The sequence below is a fragment of the Neomonachus schauinslandi genome, chromosome 9 (assembly GCF_002201575.2).
Source record: "Neomonachus schauinslandi chromosome 9, ASM220157v2, whole genome shotgun sequence".
NCBI classification, from domain to species: domain Eukaryota; kingdom Metazoa; phylum Chordata; class Mammalia; order Carnivora; family Phocidae; genus Neomonachus; species Neomonachus schauinslandi.
The window spans coordinates 38,170,921-38,187,619 of NC_058411.1; the positions used below are offsets into that span (position 1 = coordinate 38,170,921).

Here is a 16,699-nt window from a genome sequence, read left to right on the forward strand (position 1 = left end):
GCAAAAGGTTGATATTAACAAAAGATACAAGCCAAAGTCAAACTGTCCTAGTTTTTTAGGTTTTGTTTTTTTTTTTAACTTTTCATCTACTGCAAACCTCAAAGAAACCCCTTCAAAAATAGAGGCTTTTGAAAATACCTAAATAACACAACCAAATAAATCTCAAAATGGGTCATCATCTAGCATATTTCACCAGGAGCCAGATGTGAGAATACATTTTTTAAAGCACGTATTTTTCTCTAAAATTTATAGCTCTTCTTTTCAACTAGTTAATTGTCTGCTATAATTAGTTGAAGTGAAAATGCCCTCAAATACAGGGGAAAATATGAGAACCATACCCTGGGAATTAGAAATTAATGAAAGCCTTATTTTTTACACCTTTCAATTGGGGTTTCTTAACCTGAAGCTCTGTGTCCACCATCGGGCTTTGGGGACCACTAACCTGGTGACACTGATCCCAGCACACTGTCAATATGCACATATATGCATTTTTCTAGAAACAGGGTCCATAGCTTTCATCATCACTAAAAGGATCCAGGGCACTAAAAGGATCCAGAGCTTTTGAAAGCTCAAAAACACTTTCAGATGCACTGCTTCTGCTGAGAATCTGTTCTCAACTCTTCCATACTATGATAGAACAACAGTAAAATATAATAAAGCACTTAAGAGGTGCACAGCTCACAAGTTAATAAATGTATTCTGTTTGGGGAATTATGCTAATATGTTTATGACCCTTATGTACTCTTCCAAAAATAATTTCAGAGCTTAGAACAAATCTGAGCATCAGCGGAATAGTCTCCAGAAGATATTTCAGAAGGGAGCAAAGCTTTCATTGTCCAATGGAACCGGGGAAGGAGGCCCTATGGGGAAGGGGCCCTATGACATCACAGACAAGAATACCAAAGCTTCCTGTGAGGACAGAGGCACAACATCACATCTAAGTGCTATGAGAAAGATCCAGAAACAGTGCTATGCAAGTACAAGAGATAAATATGACTTACAAATGAAAATGCAGTTTTGGGGTTTTGGTTTATGTCCTTAAAGAACAGGGGCTAGGTCTAGAACATGCCCACACTGGCCCTCTCTGATTTATTTTATTAATATAATTATGAGGGGCTCATGTTGGCTATGGCTCTATCCTCTGGCAAATTTCTTAATTTTTTTTTTTTTTTTTTTTACCACAAGCACAAACTAAAACTTGTATGCATTCCTCTCCCTGTAAAGTGCAAGGGTAAAGCTTATGTAAAACTGAAGGAACTCTCCAGCAGGCAGCACTTAATAAAAGCACTGCTGATGAGTCCCCTATTAAGTGGTCTTTCTACTAAAAAGTCCTTCGTGCTTTGAAAATCACTGCTGTGTATACCAAAGTACACCAAAATAATAATCTTGATAAATCTCTCTGGATAGTATCATGATTCTCAACAAAAATTTCCCATCTCATAAAGTCCTTTGACACAGCACTTCAACACTACAATAGCCAATACCCTTGGGCTCATTCCTCCATCTAATTAAAATGTCTGTTCTACAAGTGATTTATAGTATTTGTCATCACTTAAGGTGAATATATAGACTGGTGGCTACAGACATGTTGTGACTACAAAGCATTAATTACCATGCTGGTGAGAATGGCTTCTAGCAACAGCTCGAACAGTGGGATTCTCAGTCTCTTTCCGCCAACAAGTAACAGGGACATAACTTACAACTGTCCCATAGGATAAGGAGCCCATTACTGTAAATCAAGAAATATAACTGTTGTGGCTTGACATGAGGACCCACTGTAATTCCTTAAGGCTGATTCTAAACCAAGGAAATAAGACCAACATCACTATCAATGCTAAAATCCATTTAGACATGAGCCAAATCCTCCTCAAGCCCGAGCAATTTAGATTTGGACCAATTCTTAGGAGTTACTAACTTTGGTAAGACGTAATTCATCTTGACTGCTTAAAACCAAACCAATCACTCCAAAGGAAAAGAAATGATGGAACTGCCTAACACGCAGAGGCAGAGGCTGTACCGATGGGAAGGGTCCTTAGATATTCTAGTGTAACCCCCTCATGACCTAAACCAGGGGCACTGAGACCCTGACACACACAGGTTTGCCTAAGGTCACAGCTGATGGATGACAAAGCCACACCTTGAACCCAGCTCTCCTGACTCCCACTATAGCACAGCACTTACATATTGCTGGAAATTCTATAATGAACTACAAGGTTGTTGTTTTTTTTAATTGGGAAGTTAATATAATACTGATTTGCAGTCAAAGTTAACTCCTCGTAGGAGCACCTGGCTGGCTCAGTCAGAAGAGCGTACAACTCTTGATCTTGGGGTTGTGAGTTCAAGCCCCACGTTGGGTGTAGAGATTATTACTTAAATATTTTTAAAAAGTTGACTCCTCATATATTTACTAATAAGGCAGCTTCCTCTAAAATTTTAGGACACAAATATATATGTGAATGTAAATAAATATCAAAATATACATCTAATTTAATGTATTTATGAAATTACTAGATATCTAAATAAATCTAAGTAAGTATACCTACATCTGTATGTTAAGAGTGTTGTGAGCCAAGGCAACAGTAATGCTGTGGCCGTGGCTTTCGTTCCCACATTCTGAAAACAAGGCTTGAGCTACAGTAGGTCTCAAAAACTCAAAAACCTCCAGAACCAAGCAGATAATGAGTAAAGAGGGCCAGTTTGTTACTGGAAGTGGTGGGGTCTGGCTAAATGGAGTACCACAGAATGAAATATCTTCAGATTCAACATGAAAAACATCTCTGCCAAATGAATTCATCTGCAAGCGTCAATGGGCCTAAGACCCGTCAGGCTTTTTGTTGTTGTCCTGAACTAGATAATCCTCCTGCTTCAACATCTATGATTCTTTTCTGATCTGTACAAAGCTTAGGTATTTACTGGTTCAAACAGGGTGTTACTGTGTTCTGCCTTTGGGAGGCAAATGTTCTTTCAGGTCAGGTCATCTGTTCATAGGCATCACAACTTAGTCACTTTCCAAAGATGGAAACATGTCTAATGGGTCAGGAACATGTACCTTTCAAAAGGGCACCTGTGATGTCTCCCTGGGAAAGCATTATCAGGTCAAAAGTTCCTTTTCTTCTTTTGAGGAATGATACATCACAGTCATTTAATCGAAGCAGGCCTGTGGCTATCTATGCTGGGGCTTTAAAAATCAGCTGTTTTCCCTCCAGAAAAATGTTTCTGATCTCCTCAAACCAGGTACTCATAGCATCTTAGTACTTACTTCTTTTCTGTAATTTCCTGGTTGCTGGTTTTCTCCTCCAACCTCTCTCCCCCTTGAAACTCCAGGGTCTATCATCTGAAACTAATGATGTAATGTATGGGGATTAACATAAGAATAAAAAAAAAATAAAAAAAAGAAACTCCAGGGTCTATGAAGGAAGAGGCCATGTCTGTCTTGTCCACCTGCCTCCCTAGGGTAGAGCACAGTGCCCAGTACATAGGATGTGCTCAATGGTGGATGAATGCTCACCTAGGGCTTGGCATTTCATACAGACACATGTAATAGTCTGTTAGAGTAGCTACCCCAGGAGCAGAAGAGAGAAATCCTAATTACCCATACTACTACACCCTGAACTCCCTCTAACCAATATCACATACTTTCATGAGAGCCCAATCCCATATGTCTACTCTTTCAGGATGGAGGGGAGGGTGGGCAGTGGAGATCTCAAGGATGCTGAGGGAACAGGCTTGGGATGTCAGGAAAAGTTTTCTGGGTAAGTGATGTCTACAGTGAGACCTGAGGCACAGGTAGGAACTAACTGGTGGCCCTCGAGGATGAAAGACGTGACTGGAGCAGAGGGTGGGTTGGGGAGAGCTGGGCAAGAAGACTCAAGAGGAAACCAGAGGCCGATCATGGAGAACATTCTACACCATCTTAAAGATGTGTGCTTTATCCAAGAGTAAGGAGGAACCACTGAAGGTATTAAGGAATGACCATCAGCTTGGCAATTGAGAGAAAACTCATTTTGGATACAGCAATGTTAACAGCGGAAAAGAGTGGTCAAGGCACTGAGTTTCCACTCAGGCCTCAACTTTATGATATTCTAATAAGACAGAGATAAGCAGTTAACACAAAAGGAGAACCTGATCTAGTCAGGTTCTAGTCCTTCTATTCCAAAAAATAGAAAAGAGACTGCCGACGGTTGAGCATCTGGCTCTTGATTTCAGCTCACGTTGTGATCTCAGGGTAGTGAGATGGAGCCCAGTGTAGGGTTCCGCAGTCAGCAGGGAGTCTACTTGAGAGTCTCTCCCTCTCTCTCTCTCTCCCCTTCTGCCCCTCCTCCCACCCTTGCGCCTTCTTTCTCTCTAAAATAAATAAATTTAAAAAAAAAAAAGGGGAAAGAGATTGCAGAAAATCCAAGGCACCTATCTTATTCTAAGTAAATGCTACCCATCTCATAAAAATGTATTGCACTTTACCATCATAACTAATCATCATTCTGAACAACTGCTAGATACCAAAAGAGTTACATAAGATGAAATGATTCACATCCTGCCCACCAACCTCATTAACTCTCCAAGGCTGAATACTTACTTCTTGCCTCGGCCCCAAATTTAACATGTTGGGCTCACAGATTACAACCTATTAACAGGCTTAAAAATCAGTCTTTTAAACTGAAGCAAAAGCAAGGAATTTTTCATCCACAGAGTTTTCAACCCATTACCATACTCAAAGGGCATAAAAATCCAGTCCAATCTTTCAAGTACCTATTGATACATCATTAATTGATTTTAAGAAGGGACACCGTAATAATTATAATTGGTCACTCCCCAGTGACTTTTATTTCTTTTGGAAAGCTGAATAAAGTGTTTCAAGATGTTCCCAAAGTATCTACACTTTGCTTGCTCCAAAATCACATTTAAGAAATTCATTCTTTTGACAAGTATTTAGTGCCTACTATATAAGTGATACTGGGTTTAGAACAATGAATAAGGGAGGAGGAATCTCTGCTCTCACGGTGTTTATACTTGAAAGGAGGAAAGCATAATAAGTAAATTAACAAAATGATCTCAGAGGATGATGAGGGCCATGAAGGATGACAAGATAATAACATGGTGAGGAAAATGTTCTCTGTAGGGGGGGAGCTTTTGAGCCACAACCTGCCTGTTGAGAAGCAGCCAGCCCCACTGCAGCAAAATCCTTACAATGAAACTGAAGACACAAAAATCCAATACAACTCCTGTACACTGGACTAAACCTCCCTAGAGATGCTAAAATATGTCTTTCCCCTCAACACCATGAGCTCATCAGCATTGGACACTGCTAGCCGTTTGGCTCAGAAAGAAATGTTAGAAAAAAATAATTGCACTGCAAAGTACAAAAGACAATGAACCGCTAGATAATGAATCTGGAGAACTTAAATGCTCTCAATTCATGCACCTGGATCCAGGAATCAGGAAAAAATGCAACTGACAAGTGTCCAGTGGAAACCTGGCCACGTCACCTGACAGGACTACCAAAAAGTTACCTCACTGAGAAGTTCAGAGAAAGCAGCCTTCCAATGCTGTAGGGAACATAATGTCTTCAGGAGGGGTGAACGAGGAAAACAGCCTGAGATCCCGCCAAGCAGGTCCTTCCTTCCTGAGGGGACGCCAAGGTCCTTCCATGACGCAGCCTCCAGCTCCTCCTGCCCCCCCCCCCCGCTATGTTCTGCATTAAGTATTAGATGCTGGTCCCCATTTGGACAGTCAGCAAATAAAGAGAAAGTACATGAAAGAAGGAAAGTTTTAATATAGACAAATTTGCATTTTTCAGAAATCTAAGAAGTTGTGCAAAATCAACCAGTTCTAGAAGAAACAGAAAAACTGGCAGTGACAATTTAGAAAATGAGACTGTGTCCCCCAAATCAGAAACTATAAAGAATTTTTTATGCTCTTACTCTGATAAATATTTTCTATACTGAAGAGGCAATGTAGTGTTCAACAGCCAGCCTTGGCTCAAACCTAATTCAGTCACTTACTTAACATCTTCTTTGGTAAAATCCTCATTGTTTTTTCCTCTACGGTTTTATTGACGTATAACCATCACACAGTAACATGCACATACTTAAAAGTGAACTATCTGATGAGCTTGGATGTAAGTATATAACTGTGAAACCATCACTACAATCAAAATAATAAATATATTCATCTCCCTCAAAACTTTCCTTGTGCTGTCTTTGTAATCCATCCACCTTCATCCCCCCATTCCCAAGCAACCACTGATCTGCTTCCTATCACTACAAACTGGTTTTCATTTTCTAGAATTCTGCATAAATGGAATCATATGGTGTGAGTCTTTTTTGTCTGGCATCTTTCACTCAATATAAATTATGCTGAGATTCATCCATATTGTTGCATGCATGAATGCTTCATCACTTTTTATTACTGAGTAGTATTCCGTTGTATGGGTACACAATTCATTAATCACTCATCTGTCCAACAGACACATAAAAAGATGCTCAACATCACTAATCATCAGGGAAATGCAAATCAAAACCACAATGAGGTTTCACCTCACACCAGTCAGAATGTCTACTGTCAAAAAGATAAGAAATAACAAGTGTTGTTGAGGAAGTGGAGGAAAGGGAACGCTCATACACTGGTGATGCAAATGTAAATTGGTGCAGCCACTGTGGAAAACAGTATGAAAGTTCCTTAAAGAATTAAAATAGAAATACCATACAATCCAGTAATTCCACCACTGAGTATCCCCAAAAAATGAAAATGCAAAAAGATACAGCCACCCCTATGTTCACTGCAGCATTTACAATAGCCAAGATATGTAAGCCACCTAAGCATCCACTGATAAATAAAGAAGATGTGGTGTACACACACACACACACACACACACACGCACACACACACTGGAAAAGCTTGCCATTCGCAACAACATGGATGGACCTAGAGGATATTATGCTAAGGGAAATAAGTCAGACAGAGAAAGACAAATACCACATGATTTCACTTACATATGCAATCTAAAAACAAAACAACAAACAAACAAAACCAGACTCATAAATATAGAGAACTGGTGGTTGCCGGAAGGGAGGGGGCTGTGGGGATGGGCAAAACAGGTGAAGAGAATTTAGGGGTACAAACTTCCAGTGATAAAATAAGTCATGGGGATGAAAAATACAGCACAGGGAATATAATAGTATTGTAATAACATCGTATGGTGACAGATGGTAACTATAGTTATCATGGTGAGCATTACATAACGTATAGAATTGTCAAATCACTATGCTGTACACCTGGAACTGATATAACATTGTAGGTCAACTATACTTCAGTAAAAAAAATTTTTTTAATTCAACTGTTGACTGACATTTGAGTAGTTTCCAGTTTTATTACAAATAAAGCAGCTATGAACATTCATGTATGAGTCATTGTACAAATGGTTTCATTTCTCTTGGTAGATACTTAAGAGTAGCTAGGTCACATGGTAGGTATATGTTTAACATTTTAGGAAACTACCAACTGTTTTCCAATGTGACTATACCATTTTATATTCCTCACAGTGGTGTATAGGAGTTCCAGTTGCTCCATTTCCTCACTAACACTTGGTATGGTTTATCTTTTTAATTTAGCCTTTCCATGAATTTTGGTTTTAATTTGCATTTCCTTGATGACTAATGATTTTGAGCATCTTTTAATGTGCTCTTTTCCGTGAAGGTGTCTATACAAATCTTGTCCCATTTTAAAATTGGATATTTTTCTCATTGAGTTTTAAGAGTTGTTTTATATGTTCATGTTACAAGTCCGTTGTCTGATTTAATGTTGAAAATATTTCCTCCCCATCTATGGCTTGTTTTTCACTTTAAGTCTTTTGAAAAGCAGTAATTCTTAATTTTTATCAAGTTTGATTTTTTTTTTAATATTTGGTGCTTTTTGTGTCCTATCTAAAAAATATTTGCTGAACCCAATGTCACTACCATTTTCTTCTATATTCTTATAGAAGTTTTACAGTTAAACTCATATGTTGAGGTCTATGATCCATTTTGGGTTAATTTTTGTGTATGTTATGAGGTAAGGGTCAATGCTCACATTTCTGCATTTTGCTATTCAATTATTCAAGCACTACTTCTGAAAAGATTATTTCCCCATCAAGTTGCCTTGGCATCTCTGTCAGAAAAAAAAAAAAAAAATCAACCAATCATACATGTATGGATCTATTTCTAGATTCTCTTCCATTCCACTGATCTATAGGACTCTCTTTACTGCATATCACATTATCTTGATTATGGTAGCATTACAGTAAGTCTTAAAATCAGAGAGGTAAGTCCCCCAACTTGTTCTTTTTCAAAATTATTCTTAGATGAGTCTAGGTCTTTTGCATGTCCATATGAGTTTTAGAATCGGTTTATCAATTTCTACAAAGTTTGCTGAGATTTTGACTAGGATTGCAATAAATCTATGGAACATTTTGGGAAGAACTGGGGTCTTAACAATATTGAATCTTCCCATTCATGAACACAGTACCCCCTCCATTAACTTAGATCTTTATTTCAGCAATATTTTGTCATTTTCAGTGAACAAGTTTTGCATATCTTTTACCAGATTTACCCAATTTCAGATATTTTTGATGCTCTTATAAATGGTATTTTTTTCTATTTCAGTCCACTAATAGTATATAGAAATACAATTGACTTTTGTATATTGGTTTAGATCCTGTGACCTAGCTAAACTCACTTGTTAGATCTAGTAGCCCTTTTGTAGATGTCTTAGAATTTTCTACAATCATACAGAAATAAAATATGGCCAATCTGTGATGCTTATGCGGAACTGTTTAATAACACCTCTTAAAAGAGGTTTTTAAGAATTATTTGAAAGATTCATTCACCATAGCGTGACATCAATGAGTGGAGCTTATTTACTCAGTAAGGCTGTCTGCAAATAAAGACAGTTTTACTTCTTCCTTTGTAATCTTATTTTTAAATTGCCTAATGCACTGAATGGGACCTCCAGCACACTGTTGAACAGAAGTGACAAGAACAGATATCCTTGCCACTTTTGATCTTAGGGGACTATCACTCATTCTTTCACCATTAAGATGTTCCCTATAGGCTTTTCACAGATGTCCATCATCAGGCTGAATAAGTTCCATTCTATTACTAATTTGTTGAGAGTTTTTATCATAACTGGATATTTAATTTTGTCAGATACTTTTTCTGTATTTATTAATATGATCGTACCAATCTCCTCTTTCACTCTGTTAATATGAAGAATTGCACTGATTGATTTCTAAATGTTTAATCAATCTTGCAGTCCTGGTTATAAACCCCATTTGGTGATAATGTACTACCCATTTGCTATATTGTTGGATTTGATTTGCTAAAAATTTAAGCAAATTTATAAATTTAATTTTTATATCTATGTTCACAAGGGGCATTGATCTGTAGTTTTATTTTCTTGTAGGTTTTCATCAGGTTTTGGTATAAGGGTCATGGAATGAGTTGGGATGTTTCCTTCTCTATTTTCTGAAATAGGTTGTATAGAGTTGGCACTATTTCTTTCTTAAATATATGACAGAATTCACCAGTAAATCCATCTTGAGACCTTGAATCTGCATTGTGGAAGGTTTTTAATGACAAATTTAAATACCTTAATAAACATAAAGCTATTCAAGTTATTTGAGTAAGTATAGGTAGTTTGTATCTTTCAAGAAATTTATTTGATCTAAGTTGTGGAATTTGACATAAAATTATTCATAATATTCTCTTACTTTTTTTAATGTCTGTAGGATCTATAATGATGTTCTCTCTTTCCCATATTGGTAATTTCGTCTTTTCTTTTTTCTTGATCATCCTGGCTTGAGGTTCATTAATGTCATTGGTTTTGTTTTTCCCCTCAAAGAACCAGCTTTTTGTTTCATTGATTTTTCTCTATTGTTTCTCTTTTCTACTTCACTGACTTCTTTCTTTACCATTTCTTTCTTTGCTTACTTTTAGTTCCACTTGCTCTTCCTTTTAGTTTCAAATGGAAACTTAGGTCTTTGAGATCTTTTTTAATTGAACAGTTTAACACTGTGAATTACTGTTTAAGAACTTCTTTAGCTGTATCCCACCCACCTCCTTGGGTTTTTATGTAGATTTAATGAAATATGTATAGTCAGGAATGAAATATTTAACTGCCTAGTCCATGTCAGGCATTATGGTTGGTATTAGGAATACACTGCATTAAAATAAATCTAATCCCTTCTCTCATCAAGATTAGAAGGTAATATTGAAAAATTTCATACAAAATGAATGTTATCTTCTTGATACTTAGAAAGTACATTAAGCCAGAATGCATAACTGTTTCATTTTAATGATAAATGTATTTTCTTTTTTTGTCTGTCTACTCATGGAACTAGCAAAAATTAAGTCACTAGATTTTTTTTTTTTTTAAGTTCAGCGATTTGTAATTCCAATTGCACCACGTGAATCTATTGTGGAGTAAGATCAAATATTCTATTTGTAAATGTCTGAATAAACTACACATTTCAATACACTAAAGATAAATAAATATTTCTGTAATTCTAAACTTGAAAACCACCTTTAGATCTACAAAGAATCCTTTAAAAAACAAGCGTTCCATACATTTCTAATACTTTCCTAACAAAATTTTTCTTAAAGTTAACAAAACACTCATACTATCTATCCTATCCTGTTTCAAATTACCCAAAACTTAAAAAAAAAAAATACCCAGAACTTTTTACGAAATACTCTGCCCTGCCCACAGTTGAATATAAATGCATGGTAAATCACTGGTTTCAAGGTCTTTTAAATGCTGACCTAGCCTACCAAATGTTCCTGTTTTCAAAAACACCATGAGTGTGTTACTTAAACATCTCAGTATAATTAATTCAGATAATTATAGATTGAGATATTTATATTTAAATCTTTGTTCATTCAGTGGAACCATAAGCAGCTCTGCACACCTCCACCATGTCAGGTAACCTGGATCATCTTCTTCCAGTCCTAATCTCTCGGTGTTTATTTAGGCCACAGGTTCTCAACCTTGATTGCACATTGGAATCACCTGGGAGCCTGAAAGTACTGATACCAGCCAGGGTCCCACAGCCAGAGATGCTTAGAGTTTTTAAAAGTGGGGATTTTCAAAAGCCCCCCCCCCCCCCCCCCGCCCCATGTGATTCAATGGTGCAGACCAGGGGTAAGAAGGACCAGTCTAGGTTCTCTCCAGGAAGTGATGCTTCTAATAGCCATTGGCCATTCTGTACCACCATACTTCAGAACCTGGTTCCTCTAGAGCTTTCCCAACCTAACTCCTAATCAAACACTAATTCAGTAATTCCATTTGGATTCCTAGGCTCACCTCTATTTCTACTTGGAAATTTACAGAATAAAATGTAAGTCTCTATTTTAGCCATTTCTCTCCAATCCACTTCTAAATTTCATAAAGTTCAGCTGAAGAGAAATTAACTCAATATAATGTGATGATCTCATTAAATAGTCATTATGTTTTCTTCTACTTAAAAGATAGTTCGGGGTGCCTGGGTGGCTCAGATGGTTAAGCGTCTGCCTTCGGCTCAGGTCATGATCCCGGGGTCCTGGGATCGAGCCCCACATCGGGCTCCTGGCTCAGCGGGGAGCCTGCTTCTCCCTCTCCCTCTGCCTCTCTCCCTGCTCATGCTCTCTCTCTCTCTCAAATGAATAAATAATCTTAAAAAAAAAAAAAGATAGTTCTACAAGCCATCTGTAATTTTACAGACTATATGGTAAAATTACCAGTTCCTCAAAGTATAAAATATTGAAATGAGTCTTCATTGGTATCCATCTGATTCCACCACTTGTTAATTTCAAACAGGTTTTCAATACTGATTCACATTTTGGACTTAAAACTGACATCCTCTGAACTTAAACCATTACAGTCCTGAGATTCTTCAAATAGCTTACTCTGCTTTGCCAAACCAGACCACTTCATTATAATTATCATTTCATCATGTAAAAGTGGGAAGAACACCTGTATCACAAAGACAGTACCAGGAATAAGAAGCAAACGCATTTTAGCACTGAGTAGAGTGCTAATAGAAATTTTAATTTGCAGCAGAAATGTTGTCTCATGGGAACTATGTGAAAAGTAGAGGCAAGCAGGAAGTTGCGGGTAACTACTTGTCAATACACAGAAACACCAGCAGGTGAGATGGGGAGAACTGGGGGTGGTCCACAAACTACTGAGGAGTTCTCAAAGCTCCCAGACCAATAGCAGCAGAAACTGCGCATGCAAGCCTCACACCTCTCAGGTTGTGACAGAACTACCGAAGTTACTTACAAACACATATAAACCTCATCTCCTTGGAAAACTGCTAAACAATAAAACTGCCAGCGTGCAGACCCAGGAGCTCAGATCCCTGCCAGTGTAGGCTATGTATCCATGGGATGTAATGGATCTGCATGCTGAAACACGTGTGCACGTCTTAGCAGCTGAACCAACACGTATCCATAAACATTATGAATAATACTTGCGAGAATGTATGGCTTTCTCCTAAGAAGCGCTTTAAGTACTTTACCCAGATCAAGTCACTTTCACATCACATCTTACTCGCCTTTCCTTTGTACTACCCGCATGCGGAGAGTTCGAGCGCCTTATCCAAAGTCTGAGCCTAGGGGGCGGGGGGGGGGTCACTGCCTTCGCCCTGACTTCCCGTTAGCCCAAGCTGCCATCCCAAAAGGGGACCGTGTCCGGGCTGGCTTCCTGGAGACACACACGAGCCCTCACACACCCACCGCGGTCGCGTCACCAGCGCCGCGGCCACCTGGGCGAGGACCAAAAACTGAAGGGAATTCCCTCCGCCGCAGAGCTCGACAACGGGATGGGAAAGCGGGACCCAGGCGAGATTTGAAAAGTGGAGGGGGAAAAGAGTAAAGCGGACACAACCGGGAGGGATCACAGCTACTCACCCAGCCCTCGAAAGTGTCCGAGGCGCCGGCCGTGCGCAGCAGCTCCTGGAATTGCAGGGTGCAGTTGGCCACGAAGTGGTCATAGCCCAGGGGCGTCTCGTGGAAGACGGCCAGTTCGAGGTGGCCACCGTCGGTGACGTTGGTGCAGAACTCCTCATTGTACGTGGGTTTGTTGGTCTTCTGTTTGGTGCTGGTCTGGCCCACGCGCACCTGGTCCACGCTCACCGTCAGGTAGGGGTCCAGCAGCTGGTAGCCCTTCTTGAAGAGCGAGTGGCGCAGGGACCAGCGGGTGGGCTGCAGCCCCACAGCCTCGCCAATGCGGACCCTCAAGTAACCATTGAACTTCATGGTGCCGGACGTCATGCCGGCGCCGCTGCCCGGGCCCCGGGGGGCCGCGCTGGCTCGCAGCGGGAGAGCCTGGAGCGCCAGCTCAAGCCAGCCCTCGCGGCAGCCGCAGGAGTGGAAGCAGCTTCTGGGGAAAGCAGCGCCCAAGCCCCCCTCGACTGGTCATTCTGCCTCCTTCGCGGGACCTTCCCCTCCCCTCCTTCCCTCGCCCCCTCCCTCGCGAGGTGGAAAGGAGGGGAGCCCGGAGCCGAGCCCTCCGCGAGCCGGGGTAGCCCGACCGTCCCTCTCCAGCACGCGGCGCTTCCCGGGGGCTCTCAAAGGACTCGCCCCTTCTCCAGAGCCGGGAAGCTCCTTTCCCTGGAGAGCCGGAGCGACCCGTCCGGTTAGCTCCAGCCCCAAGCGTCTCTTGCCCCCGCCTCCTCCTGCTTCTGCTCCTGCCCCCGCCTCCGCGGGCTCACGCTCTCCCCCACTCGGCGAGCTTCAAACCAGGAAGCAGCTGCCGCCGCATCCCCGACAGGAGCCTCGCGCCGCCAGGCTCCGAGTTCACAGAAGCCCTGCGCCGGGTCCCGCGCCTTCCGAACCCCGGGGGCGTGGCGCACAGCCGGCGGGGCTGTGGGTCGGTGGCCGGGCGCGCGAAGCCGGGGAGCCCCACGCCGGCCCGCTGGCCCCCCCTCTGCGCGCGCTCCCTGTCGCGCGGGGTCGACTGTGCTCGGTGGGCTAGAGGCTCCCCCAGGTGCAGGCCAGAAAGGGAAGGGCTCGTGGCCCGGCGTGAGCCAACACCTGAGGCCTGGGAGACAGGTCCAGAGAGTGCTGGGGGGCGGAGGGAGGAGGGGGCGGCAGGAGCTGGGAACCCGCGCTCCAGGAGTCGCCGGCACCCTCCTTACCACCGGAGGAGTTGGGCTGGCGAGCCTGCCTGGCGGTCTGGGAGAGGCCCTGGCCTGAGCCGGCGCCTGGCGGGGAGGTTCCTTTTCCTAATCTTTACAGGGATGGCCCATCCCGGGTTCAGCTCAGGCCCATCCTGTTTGTGCGCCTTTCCTGCAGAGAGTAATTACACGGTTGTTTTGTTGTTGTTGTTTTTAATAGGGTGGTAGTAATGATGGAAATCCTGTCCTCCTCCTTCCTCGGAGAGGTGTGTCTTGTTGCACAAAGAGCAGGAAAGATCGGTTCTGAAGACAGACATGGCTGAGATGTACTAAGTCTCTCTGCGGGGTGGTTCCTGGTCTACCAAGCCCTGCCTAGCAAGGGCAGATGTTCACACACAAACACTGTCCCTGACACATGTGTGCAGAAGAAATCGCCTCTTCGAGGAACATTCTAGCTTGTTGCTGTGTTTGCAGTCAGAGTGGGCAGCCTTTTGTTCCTTCCCACCCGTGGGTCCAGGAGTTCTGGGGCCCTTGTGTGAACCGTTCCATCTATTGTGCTTTACCACAAAGCTTGCTTCTTGAGGGCCAGCCACAACCAATTTGTCTCCCATAAAGCCTAGGCCATTTTTAAGATACTTAATTACATTCCGTTTGGCTGTTCTGGTTTCCCCGACGGGTCTTCCTAGCCCCCTCCACCCAAGGCCCTGTTTGGGGCTCTTGAACTGAGTAGCTTCTCAACAATTTCACTCCTGTGAATGGAGGCACACTAGAGAATGAAAACAAATAAGAACAATGGGCTGGTGGGGAAGGGCCTGTCTTAAAAACATCAAAACTTCTTTTTAAGAGAACAAGGCAGGGATGCAGCACATCATCCTAATGACACTTTAGCTTTAGGCAGGGCTTATAAAGCAAGCTCCCAAACATCCAGGGAGCTCCCATCTGGCCTGGTGCTCCAAGGGAAGAGGTCAAGGGGACCAATTGGGTCAACTCTGTCACCCTTTCCTCCAAAGAGCAAGACTCTAGCTTTAAGAACCACTGAAAGATTGGCTGCTGTTGGACTTTGGCACTAAAAAAAGACAGTCCCCAAATGGTGGGCAGCTACACATCCTGGGGTTGGGATGTGAGGGACACTAGGAGCAGGACAGCGGTGGTGCCTGCCCTCCTGGGGCATAAGTCCCACAGCAAGGAAAATCAAGGTATAGATCACACACCTGGGCTGTGTGGTGAAGGAAAAGCTCAGGTGCAGTGGGACAATGGAACCTGGAGGGGGTGGTGCGGGAAGAGTCCCCTGAAGAAGTACACAGCAAAAGGATCCATTTATTCAGGGTTCCCAAGAAAAGGGACAGTTTGACCTGTTTCGGGAACAGGAAAGACTCCATGTGACTGGAGCCCATAAAAAGGGGAGGGGAAAGTGGCTGAAATTCACCTGAAAAGGTAGGTCTGGTAGGTCATGGGAAAGTCTTTGGACATGGTCTGTGGGCAGTTGGAAGCCCCCGAAAGTTAAGCAGGGACAGGGACAGGATGAGATTTGTCTTTTAAAATCTCTTTCTGGGGGGTGCACCTGGCTGGCTCAGTGGGAAGAGTATGCGACTCTTGATCTCAGGGTCATGAGTTTGAGCCCCACTTTGGGTGTAGAGATTACTTAAATAAATAAACCAACAAACTTCAAAAAAAAAAAGTCTCTCTTCGGGGCCATGTGAAGAGTGGATTGGAAGGAGCAAGCATGGGTGTGGGGAGACCAGTCAGCAGGCAGATGCCAAAGTCCAAAGAGAGAAGATGGTGACCAGGACTCAGGTGGTGGTGATGGAGATGGAGATGGATGTGAGAAATGTTTAAGAGGTAGAACACTCAGGCCTTGGTGTTGGACTGAATGGAAGGAATGAGGAAGAGGAAAGTATCAAGGATGACTTGCAGGCATCCAGCTTAAGCAACTGTGTGGACTGGGGAGCCATTGGTGATTAGGAACCACTAGAGAAGGAGCAGATTTGTGGAGGGAGATGAACAGTTCAATTTGAAATATATGAGTTTTGATATATCTTAATACATCTGAGTTGAAATCTGAGGTGGGCACTCAGCTATGTGCTTGTGAAGCTCAGAGGTGCAGTCTGAGCTAAAGACATAAAGTGAGGGGCTACTGGTATATAGATAGCAACTAAAGCCAGAATAGTGGATGACATTGTGATTGTGGGGGAAAGAGGGGAATAGAGTGTAGCATGAGGAAAGAAGGGGCCTTAGGATAGAGCCCCAGAAACCCCAACATGGATAGGTGGAAGAGAGGTGGGCAAGGGGGTTCCGAAGCAGCAGCAGGGGCGTAAGAGAAAAACCAGGATGACACAGTACCCAGGTATTATGAAAACCAACCAAAGCGTTTTCAAACAAGAAGTAATTGTTCAGCTACGCCAAATGACACTAAGAGGTTGAGTACACAAGGACTAAAGGCAGCCATGAAGAGATGACAATGGGCATCCTTAGTAATCTTGGAGCCATTTCTGTAGAGGGATGGGGGCTGAAGCCTGTGTGGAGTAGCTTGAGGTGAAAAATAAGGAGGTGGAGAGAGTAAGTGTAGACACT

The 16,699-nt window shown here is 42.3% G+C and overlaps 1 protein-coding gene across 2 annotated transcripts in view; it reads right to left on the minus strand.

The window, feature by feature from the left end:
- The window catches only part of PRKCH (protein kinase C eta), a 217,341-nt gene extending 203,684 nt beyond the window's left edge, over window positions 1-13,657 (minus strand). For both annotated transcript variants that reach the window (XM_021701358.1, XM_021701359.1), the window contains exon 1: window positions 12,921-13,657. In XM_021701358.1, the coding sequence (XP_021557033.1) occupies window positions 12,921-13,283 (363 nt within the window). In that variant the 5' untranslated portion in view covers window positions 13,284-13,657. The remainder of the gene's footprint in view (window positions 1-12,920) is intronic.
- Between the last annotated feature and the right edge of the window lie 3,042 nt (window positions 13,658-16,699).